This window comes from Drosophila innubila (genome assembly GCF_004354385.1).
Source record: "Drosophila innubila isolate TH190305 chromosome 3L unlocalized genomic scaffold, UK_Dinn_1.0 0_D_3L, whole genome shotgun sequence".
Classification (NCBI taxonomy): domain Eukaryota; kingdom Metazoa; phylum Arthropoda; class Insecta; order Diptera; family Drosophilidae; genus Drosophila; species Drosophila innubila.
The window spans coordinates 19,903,199-19,914,679 of record NW_022995376.1 but is presented as its reverse complement, the minus strand read 5'-3'; the positions used below and the strand labels follow the sequence as shown (position 1 = coordinate 19,914,679).

At 37.7% G+C, this 11,481-nt stretch overlaps 1 protein-coding gene and 1 long non-coding RNA gene across 2 annotated transcripts; one reads left to right on the top strand and one right to left on the bottom strand.

Annotated features, from left to right (window-relative positions):
* Positions 1-3,194: 3,194 nt before the first annotated feature.
* LOC117788711 lies at positions 3,195-4,746 on the bottom strand. Its single transcript, XR_004617789.1, has 2 exons — positions 4,045-4,746; positions 3,195-3,991 (listed from the first exon to the last, which is right to left on the bottom strand). It is a non-coding gene; the product is annotated as an uncharacterized LOC117788711 (long non-coding RNA).
* A 3,775-nt stretch (positions 4,747-8,521) lies between these two features.
* LOC117788710 (60S ribosomal protein L17-like) lies at positions 8,522-9,381 on the top strand. The gene has a single exon (XM_034627552.1). It carries the CDS (start codon positions 8,611-8,613, stop codon positions 9,148-9,150), a length of 540 nt encoding a protein of 179 aa, XP_034483443.1. The 5' UTR covers positions 8,522-8,610; the 3' UTR covers positions 9,151-9,381.
* The last annotated feature ends 2,100 nt before the right edge of the window (positions 9,382-11,481 follow it).

Genomic DNA, 11,481 nt, shown 5'->3' with positions numbered 1-11,481 from the left:
ATGGTTTCTCGATATATTTCTTACTTAAAAAAATTTAATTCAAAATTTATTTATTACTACTGACCTCAACTCTTCAAGAAATGTATTTCTGCCTGATTAGTGTGATATGCCCTGGAACAAAATGTGAGCAGAAATAAATTAATTAAGATCAAAAACCAAAAGATTTATTTTATGTTCAAAAAAATACACATGAATGCAAGTAATAAATTTATTTTCAAAATATGTCTGATTAAAATTTCAATATCATTGCAATTTTAATGGTTTCTCGATATATTTCCTAGTTTAAAAAATTTAAGTTAAAATTTATTTACTGCTGATCTCAACTCATTCAAGAAATGTATTTCTGCTGAGCGTTCAATAATGCCTGATTATTGTTTATAATATAAACTTTATACTGTATTCGCAACTTTTGGGGGAAATGGAAAAGAAGCGGCAACTTTTAGTTGTCAGCGGTCTAAAATGCAACATAAATCATAGGACAAGTTGAAAATGGCGTGACAGGATAGTCCTGGCAGGATGCGCCTGCTGCTTATCCCCAGCCCCATCCCCATCCCCATCCTCCTTCCTGGTTCACCTCCCATAACTCCACACATGAATCACTTTATGGCGCAGCGAGTGCAACAAACTGTGATTAATAGCAACAGCCCCAGCTTCAAATTCAGCTTCAGATCTGGAGGCAGATTCCAAACTAAACCCAAAGACAGATCCAAAAGCTCACCAGAGCTGACAAATTTTCATGAATTTTTTATTAAACATTGAAATCAATTCCGTTTTGGGTGGTTGTTGTTGTTGTTGTTGCATGTGTGGTAAAAATTTAAAATTTCGCTTGTGGGTTTCCTTTTCATTTTTTTGGCTTTTAGCTGCTGCTGCACCACGTTTGACTTAACTTGTTGATTTATGGCTTCGTAGCTGTCAACGAACCAACGAACGGAGAGAGCCAACTGCCGTGTGCTGTCCTGGAAGGAGGGAGGAGTGGAGAGAGGCGGCAACAACATCAGACATACTCATAGAGCAGAGGACATGCCTTGTATCATTGTGTAAAACGCTTGTTAACATTGCCCCACCGAAACTCATTTGTTGTGCTGTTGCCAACTGTGCAAAGGGGGAGGGAGGGAGGGAGGGGAGGCAAGGCATGTGACAGTTCTCCATGCTGTGATTTTCTAAAAGAGGAATTTAAATTAGTTGAAACGGTGGAAATGCGTAGCAGGAAATGTTTTTTGGCATAGTTTTGAGCATATAGAACCATAAATCACTTGACTTTTCGTTTGGGTCAGGCATGTACTTTGATAGCTCATGTACAGGGTATCTAAATGTATGCCCTTACTCTCTCAAAAGTTTCCTTAAAGCATCAGCTGAGTCTGCCCGATGGGTTTCAACTTTACAAAGGCTTAACTGCGCCTGAGTTCACCCTTAACAAATTTTCAATATTTACAATTACTTAGAATTTTAAGTCGCCGCGTCACATCAAAATGACAATTATTTGTCAAGTCAAATAATCAAATTGTGCCCAGGCCAAAGCATGCGTGGAGCATCACAGTTGTACCTAATCCTGTGGCTTTGCCATGTAAGGGATACGATATAAAAAAGGATTGCACTCGTCAAAGTGACGAGACGCGGGCAAACTCCTGACGGGGGATGTCCTGTTGCCTTCAGCTTGACGACTGCTGCCTGCAGGCGTGCGTCAGCCATAAATGTTTATGATTATGGCCACGCCGGCGGAAGATTTACTTAACACATGTGCTGCATTTTTGCATATGATACCAGCTAGAGATGGGAAACAGGATAACTAAAAGCTCAGGCTAAGGATGATATGCATGGAAGAATCATATGTTTTGAAAAATCTTAAATTTGAATATAAGAAAGGATATCTTAAGTGCAGGTAATATTTAATTTTTTAAATAAAACAACTTTTGGAATACACAAAACATAAGAAACTAAAGTAAAATAAAACTAATAAAAATATAAATAATAAAAAACGAATTTTAAAGGAGAGGTTTAATAGTTGGTGTATTTGATAAAATTTAAATCTAAAAATGTTTGAGAATAGAATATTTTATTTATTTAATTTATTATTGTAGACCTAAGCTCAGATTTTCGTTGCTTAGAATCGTTCGAAAAACCTGAAAACTGCCTATGAAATGAATCGAGTATCGAGCTGTATTATTTTTCAGCTGTATGATCCGCTTCGACTCGTGCTTTATCACGCTTCCATCTCTAGAGTCACAACCCTCAAACTCCAAGGACTTTTTGAACTGCTAAAATTTAATTTTTTAAATAAAGCAACTTTTGGAATACACAAAACTGAAAAAACTAAAGTAAAATAAAACTAAGATTTTTTCTCTATTTGTTTTTAAAAAATTATGGTGTAAACGAATTTTAAAGAAGAAGTTTTATAATTGATTTATTTGATCAAATTTAAATCTTAGAATTTTGGTTTGAGAATAGAATATAAAATAATTTACGCATATAAAATTTATTTATTTAATTTATTTTTGTAGAACTAAGCTCAGATTTTCGTTGCTTAGAATCATTCGAAAATTCTGAAAGCTTCCTATGAAACGAATTAAGAATCGAGCTGTATTATTTTAGAGCTGTATGATCCGCTTCGATTCGTGCTTTGTCACGCTTCCATCTCTAGAGTCACAACCCTCAAACTCCAAGGGCTTTTTGAACTGCCAAACGCATAAAAACTTATGTTTATTTGACTTGGCTTTTCCTGCCTCACTTTGAGCCTCAGCCTGTTCCTGTTCCTGGTCCTGGTCCTGGTGCTCATCCTGAGCCTGTTTCTGGCGTTAATTGTAAATTTCGCGAATTGCGACTCACATATGAATGCGTATGTGGAGCTTCTCTTTAGCTGCAAGTGACGCAGAGTAACATATTTGAAAAATTTGTACTTTATTTTAATCTTTTGTGCGCGTATGATAAAAATAAAATTTAACGATATTTGCCAGAGTTGCCAGGGTTGCTGTTGCGCGCATATGCCAGCATTGAAATTATTTTTAATTGGTGGACCCTCAAGAGCCGCAAGGTACAGTCGCGGTCACACCATGCCCATCTGGATTCCATTCCATCCATTCAGCCAGCCTGGCGGGCAACAATGTGTCCCTGGAAAATAAAAAGCTTTCAAATCAAAGCAATTTACGCTTTGATTTGTGGGAATCGCACATAAAAAAGCGGCTCAAATTTGGCGCGTGAGATTTATGTAGTTGAAAGATTTATTCGCGAAAATTTATTGTAAGCTTTCTCCATTTTCCTCATCTCCTCCAGCTGACCTCTGGCTTAGGACTTCATAGACTTGTTCACCGTTAAGTGCTTTAAAAGCGCATAAATCACGCGGTTTTTGGCGGTCTGCGAGCTCGTGAACACGTTGACAAGCCTTGCCAAAACACTGCGGACCTCACTGCAAAAACCCAAAGGATCTCCTGTCTGTTTTTTTTCCCGGGATGCTTTTAGGCGCGCCAAATTACGCGTAAATGGCAGCTCCAACTGTGACACCACCCTTTGTCCTCCAACTTCCCCTGGATTCCCCATGTATCGGCATTATAGTCTCATGTAGTCGCATCGCCCGCGGCTTCCACATGGCACATGCAATCCGTTGATGGCATTTTAATTAGTTTTAGGAACTTGTAGCTGCCATTTGATTGAATTGTTGTTAGACACATTTTGGACAGTGTCAGGGGGGATAGAGATTAGCAAGTGTGATGTGTTGTCTGTGGCTTTAACTGAGGCCTTTAAGCATTTCCCTCTATATGAATCTGCCTATATAACCACCAATTTATTATGATCCGTAATTTCGAATTTTCCACCTTCTTATTGAATTTATTTAAACAATACATTATCTGTACTTACAACCTTTTTAAAGAACTTTCTAGAAGTAAAGTCTATAGTATAGACTCTATACCTTCTCTGTATTAGTCTTCCATATCCATTTCTTTTTATTTGGAGCTTAACAAGCTTGATTCTTATCTATTATATAAACCTCTGAAGATTTCTAAAACGTATGGAACTATATACGCATTCATAGGAAACTTTGCCAGTACTTACTAAGTAGCAATTTTCATAATATATTGCAAAATGGTAGCTTAAATATCTTCGAAGTATTTTCGTTCCTTCTTCTCGGTTCGTCGTAAAAATTTGATCTTTCGTGAAATGGTATATGACTTCGTAGATATTCTTTCTTATTAACACTTTCGCTTTCATCAGATGTCTCCTCCTCTGGTTTATCTTCGTTTTGGTTCTCTTCGTTTTGGTTCTCTTCGTTTTCAGGCTCTTCGTTTTGAGGCTCATCAAATTGCGGCTCATCGCTTTGAGGTTCTTCGTTCATGCTCTCCTGGTTCTCGCTTTCATTTCCAATATCAGAGTTATTATTTGATTGCATAAGAGTCAGCTTGTTGTTTCGCTTGAATATAATTGATGCGGGATCATCCGATAAAGAAATTTTGCGCAAGGGCTTTGGCATTTTATTCCTACATTTTACTTTCGGTTCGAGAAGGTTGGAAAAGGTTTCCCTCCTTTTAGGAAATATGTTCCCTAAGACTCCTGAGCTTGTCTTGCAAATGCGGCATTTGGGAAACATATTTTACTCGCTTTTATTTGCTTACTACTCTTGATGATGTTTCTTCCAATACTTAAATTTTAATACAAATTAAAGTCCAGTGGAGATCTGTTTGATTACACAAATTCTTTTTTCGAGGTGCTATTATTCTGTATACCGAATACTTTAATTTAAAAACTTGGATTTCAAAACTTGAATTTCAAAATAATTTCATTTCCTGTGTTGCAAATCCCTCATAAAATATTGAATATATATTATTTTTTTTGTTTAATTTGTTTCATAGCTTAAGTCCAACGCATCAGTCAACCATCAAATTATATTTTCACATTTTTACGACATTTGTTTCAAATTAAGCAAAGCCCAAGACGTTTGCCTCTCTGCACCTTAAATCTCCATTGTCCTTTACATTTTTCAGCACTTTTGAATATTTGAATAGTCGAGGAGAGCTTTGTTGTAATTATCTGCTTGAGCGGCGTCTTTTGCGCAATTTCCAATTAAAATTAATGAAATATTTTACGGGTTCGGTTAGGGTCAGCCATAAAACCATTTGAAAATCTTGTCAACGCCGTCTCATAATCATAAACGTTGTCTGCTCTTTGAGAAGGGGAATTATTAGCACTCCGTCTAATTCCCTGGACAGCAGCAGGTTGCATCTTAGCAGGCGTCGAGGTAAGCACTTTGAAGTGTTGAGGTTTGGTCCCAGGAGGCGGTTGAAAGCCGGGGTTTGACATTTTTTGTTGCTGCTCCGGGTTTTGGTATTTTGTTGTGAATATAATTGAAAATGGTGCAGAGTACAAAAGTGTTGCCACATTTCTGCTTTTTAATTTGCAAAGTCTGCGCGTTGGCGTTATAAATGACCAAAGCACATACGCCAAAATTAATGACAATGCCCAGCGACTGTCATTCCGTCAGTCAGTCAGTCTGATGGACACACAGAAAAAGAAAAAAAGTACAAAACAAATGCAAGAAATGCTTGCAAAAAGCATTTTTGCTTAATGTTGATTAAAATGCCAGCGCTTTCATTTGGCGTTTTGGCGTGAAAAAAATGTGCGACAAGCCAAGTTTTGCAGCCATTTGCTGCTGCTGTCTCCCCCTACTTCCCAGACTCCCCTAACAGGAGCATATTGACAGCCCAAGTTGGCCAAAAACAGCAGGCAACAGGCAGCTGTCTGGCAACATTTGTTGGTTTGGTTTGCTTTGGTTGGATGAATGGAGAGAACAATGCTTGGATGGACAGCAGTTGAAATGATTCTATTTTTCCGCAGGTTTTTTTTTCTGGGGTTTTTTTTTCAGATTTGTTCTGCTTTTTTTTTTTTGTTTATTGTTTTGTTGTTGCTTGGCATTGCGTAGACAAATGAATGAAAATGTCAAACCGAACTGAAGGCAGTTTTGCAGGTGGGGTTTTGTGGCTTAGGGTTAGCAACTGTTGCCCAGTGTGCGACTTCATCTATAATTTGCATAAATTTGACTATAGGAAAGAGTATCAACTGTACCTGAACCCAAGTGCATCTTTGTATAACCACTGCACTCAGCTGTGTCAGTCGCAAGTAGCAATAACTTCCAGCTATAATGACAAAGCAATTAAACATTTCAACAATCAACGTAAGGGCATAAAATTTCAATGTGCCCACTCTATTTCAGTTTTTTGGTTGGACTTTTTGGGGGTAGGAAGTTGCCCAAAACAATCAAAAACGGTGTCGAGTCGCGTCGCCAGCCATTGTCAATTGTAAAGGGGGGAGTAGGGGTAATAGCTTTCAAACAATAAATGTCCGCAAAACCATTGACGTGGCCAGCTCGCAAATATGCAAAAGGCCAAGTTTGAGGTAATGGCAACAGCCAATGGCCAAGTCATTACCAGAGTGAAGCCGACAAACATCCAACTAGACGGGAGTAAGAGGAAACTTTGGACTGCCAAGCAATTCATCTAATTTGCATGAGGCATTGGACATATAAGTGTGTGAGTGTGGTGTGTGTGTGTGTGTATCTGTGTGTGTGTGTGTGTGTGTGTGTGTGTGCTTGGGGTAGTCGCACAATAAATAAAATTAAAATGATGGCAAACAATGAATGGACCCAGCGAATGGATGACTATTTCATCCGTATTGCAGCACACATGTAATGACCTCCGCAGAACGAGAGAGAGAGAGAGCGAGAGAGGGAGAGAGCGGTACAGAAGTGGGGAGTGAGTGAAGCAAAAAACCAAGCGAGCAAAATTGAAAAGGAAATTGTTTGTAACTGCGAAACGAGTTTATTATTTTGGCACCCTTTCGACCCTTTCGGCCACATTTGACCAAGCCAAAGCCATTTCAGGTCATTCTCTGCATGGGGACAAAGAAAGCGCGAATTTTACATATGGCTTTGGTCCTGCTCTCTCTCCCTCTCTCTCTCGCTCGTTGTTGCCGTAGACGATGTCCGTAACCTTTTTTAATTAAAATGTTGACAGGCGCATGCAAAAATGCGCACCGACAACACGTTTGATGGAGCGTTAAGAGGCAGCAACAGAGCCACTGACTGACCAACAAAAAGTCAGTCAGTCAGTCAGTCAGTTGATGTGCTTCATTGGTCAGACATGACTCCGAGTCTAGGGAACCCAACAAAAGCCCAAGCCTCAATACAAATATTCTCACTATATCTTGAAGTTGCTTCTGAAAGTAATAGCTTGAAAATGCGGGCTTAAATGATATGTAAGACGGCAGTGCCTCAGGCAGATTCCCAGAAATCTAAGTCGCGTGTGCGCTCTCCCCCTCCCCATCCCTTAGCCAGCATGAATAACAACAAAAAAAAAAAGAAATTATTTTATTTATGGCGACGCTGCTGACATTTAAGTGGTTTTTGCACTTTTCACAACGCACGCGTCAAGGAAATTGAGCAAAATGTAAATTTCCATGCCATTGTGGGCGTGGCACATGTGAAATCTTTGCGAATATTCCAAAATGATTTAGTATATTTTAATTGAATTTTAAAGTGCTTCACTTTTTGACCCAAAAACTTTACTAAACATCCCCGGAGGATGACTCTTATTTGTCTCATTTTCGCAGGATTTTTCCTTTAAAATGTGCGCATATGTTGCTGGTTAGATAACCACTCCCCCCCACCTTACTTGTCTCGGTCGGGGAAAATGCCTTCGAGGCGTATCAGTTTACAATTACAAATGTCAAATTTGACATGATAAATGGGCATATGTGAGTTTTTACATTTCTACGTACGGTTTATCCTAATCCTTGTAAATGCTTGTGGCATTTGCAGTCCTTAGAACTGTATTTTAAAGGTGATTTTATATAATTGTATTTAATATTTTTGCATTTTAATTGAATATTCCCGTTCTTATAACTCTGAAATCTAATAGTTTTATTCTCTAGTGATTGCTTTGAAAATTCTGTTTGTCGTGACAATAATGGTAGTCCACTTTTGAGCATGGATATATTTAAAGAAATTATTAAATCGATACTATCACTGTTTTTATCAGGGACTGAAAATAATGATTATTGTTCAAAATAGCAACATAAAAAATCAACCATAAGGAGAAGTTCAATTTTTGTTTTGAATAATAATGATTAATTTTAATTTTTATTTTTTTTAAATAAAAGTAACTATTATTTTGTATTTATAAAATAAAAGTCTTAAAATAACCGTTAAAAGTGACTTTTTTGGATATTCCTCATAACAGTTATGGTCCCTGGTTTTTATAAATTAACATCGATAAGTATAGCTATAACCGCAACTTAAAATTAAAAAATAATAATAATAATTCCTTTAAGTAAAAAGTTAAGTTTTTTAGTAAAGATTGTAGTCCTTTTTTAAATATAATTGGAATTTATTCTATTTTACAAAAATAAAACAAACGAGCTCAAAGTTCTTCTGAAAAAATCAAAGTATCAAAGCAAGCTGTATTGATATGGTTTCCGATTACAGTATCGATATACCTCACATATGGATATATCGAAAAGTAAAATACCATATTATCATCACTGTGAAAGCTGTCACATCACTTTGTAGATTGTATAAAATTAAATTTTCTCATTCTGCAAAAAAGTTAAGATTAAAAAAATACATCAGCAATGGGTAGCTATTCCCGTGAACCAGATAATAATGCCAAGTCCTGCAAGGCGCGTTCTCCCAATCTTCGTGTTCATTTCAAGAACACCCATGAGACTGCCAGGGCCATAAAGAAAATGACACTGCGTCGTGCCAAGAGCTACCTGAAGGCTGTCAAGGACCAGAAGGAGTGTGTGCCCTTTCGCCGTTTTAATGGAGGCATTGGACGCTGTGCTCAGGCCAAGCAATGGAAGACCACCCAAGGTCGCTGGCCCCGCAAGTCGGCTGAGTTCCTGCTCCAGCTGCTGCGCAATGCCGAGGCTAATGCCGAGTTCAGAGGTCTGGATGTGGATCGTCTGTTCGTGGATCACATTCAGGTTAATCGAGCGCCACGTATCCGTCGCCGTGTATGCCGTGCTCATGGTCGAGTCAATCCCTACACGTCCTCCACCTGCCACATCGAAGTCATTCTCACCGAGAAGGAGGACATTGTCGCCAGGTTCACCGACGATATGAAGATGAAGTTGTCGAATAAGAATAAGAATAAGTCTCGTTCCAAATAAGCTGTCTACTGGAATGTGAGGAACACCTCTACCCATCAGAGGTCACTTTGTCTCTTTACCTACTCCTCTCTTTCTTTACTACTATGTGAAATTTGAGACCAGCGCTAATTAAGCCATTTTTCACTTTTCCGAACGCTTTTTGCACAGAGACAGCAAATAAAATGAAAACATTACCAACAAGAGAAATGGAAGAACAATAAAGAAATGCCACAATTGGGGTGTTTATATTGATATAATGTGGCGGTAATCAGAGAGCGGTGAAAATATTTATGCTAACCCAACACAAATCATTTGAAAGTTGACACTATTGAGCAATTGAATCGACCTTATAGGGGTGACATTTTACAGAGTTAAAAAGCGAGCACACCTCACGTGTCATACAATACCTCAATGTGGGCAGGGTTCGACAAGGTTTGCTTTACCAAATTTGGGCAATTTTGTAAAAGATCATAAGCAATTAGCATGGAAAGGTTGTCGGCAATTCTACGACTCTCTCTCCCTCTGTCCTGGGGGTAACTTGAGCAAGTCTGACAGCTGGAACAGAAACCAGAACCAGATCTATCAATCTCTATATAGAGCAGTGACAATCCAGTTATCTGGCATTTCTAATTGAAACTCACACTTACCCTTATGGTTGATTGCACTTGTCATCGACTATGAAACTGGTTGACACTTAAACTGTCATTTGGCTCGTCTACTAACCATCTAACCATTGTCTTTAGCCTCTCACCCTCTAGACCCTCTCGACCCCCTCGATACATTTACTGGCTGCCCATTTTGGGTCACATATGTTCAACTTTTTGTGCATTTCGCCGTATGAATAAAGTTAAGTGCTTTAGTTTTGATTTTCAATTATGTCACATTAACAATACCTACCGAAAACCCCGCCTCGAGCTATTAACAAGCTTAGACCGAAAAAACCGTCATCCTTCTCTACAAAATATTCAAACATCGTTACAACCCCCAATGCGGAAACCGGAAACTATTCGAATCAACTTAATTTGCGCTCATGTGTAAAATTTTTTATTCAATTCTTTTAAAAGCATCACTGAAAATTGCGTTTATAAGCGGATTATGTATATATATACGGTATTTATTAAATTAGCTTAAAAATTGTAACAAGTGTTGAACAGAAATATAAAAAAAAATATGTATTGACTTTTGGATTGGAAAATTTAAAATCTGTTTTATTATGTTTATCGACAAATGGATTTGACTGCGTTAAAAAGGGGAAAAAGGGAGGGACATAACAACAGTACAGGTCCAACTCTTCTGAATAATACTTAAAAGCCCATGAATACTAAAAATCTTCTACATTAAAAATATTATAAAATTAATAAAACTTCTTTAAATTAAAAAACAAGTTCCTTTGTTGAACTTTATATTTACTTAACTTAAATATGTTTTCAAGAAACTACTCTCAATAAGATGTCTTTCGTACTATTTATTTCCACAATTTTTAATAATGTTGATTCTTTATAATATCATAGTTAATAAATTTATTTCAGTATTTAGATTTAAGATAATTACTCTATTTTTGTTAATTTAAACAAAATAAGAGTTTGGTTTTATTTGCACTTTCCCATCATGACTTTTTACTTACTTACACTCAAGTTTATCTATTGAGCGCAGACACTCATTCAAGTCATCAGTATTTGATATTCTGGTCATAAAAATATGGAAATATGCCCTATAAAATGTACAAAGAAAGCAAATGTTGACTCTACCCAAAGGTGCATGTCCCCGAGGACAATAACATTGTGTCCGGGATTCCATTTGGACTGTTTGCGGTGTGGCTTAAATATTCAAATGGCAATTGCACAAAACTGCAACGGCAACATGCAATTGGCTTAAATTATGGCAAATTGAATAAAAATGCCACAGCAATTTGAGTATATCAAATTGTTGTTGCAACAATTTGGACTGGGATTACTTAGTGCTAATTGAAAACCGCGCTCGCTAATCCTGCAATTATGTCAAATATTTGCGGGGCCATCATAAGTCTTTCAGTCTAAGGATAATTGAAGAAATGCCAGCGAGTCACGCAATTAGTTTAAATTATCTAAAGACGGCAGCGAATGATAGAGCAAGAGAAAGATAGAGAGAGAGTAGAAGAGAGTGGGAGATTGGCGCTTTAACGAGACGATAAACAAGCGCAATTAATAAAGTTGCCAGCATGTCGACTGGCTGCAACATATTTTGACCTTTTGACTGGCAACTGGCTGGGATAAGAGGGATAACAATGCCACACGAGGCAGCAAATTTACAACACCATGTGTGCTGTACAGTCAGGAGTCAGGAGTCAGGAGTCGCTGCCAGGACATGCGCTTG

Excerpts from the sequence above, each read along its gene's own strand:
- LOC117788710 (XM_034627552.1), top strand. The coding sequence starts at position 8,611 with ATGGGTAGCTATTCCCGTGAACCAGATAATAATGCCAAGTCCTGCAAG.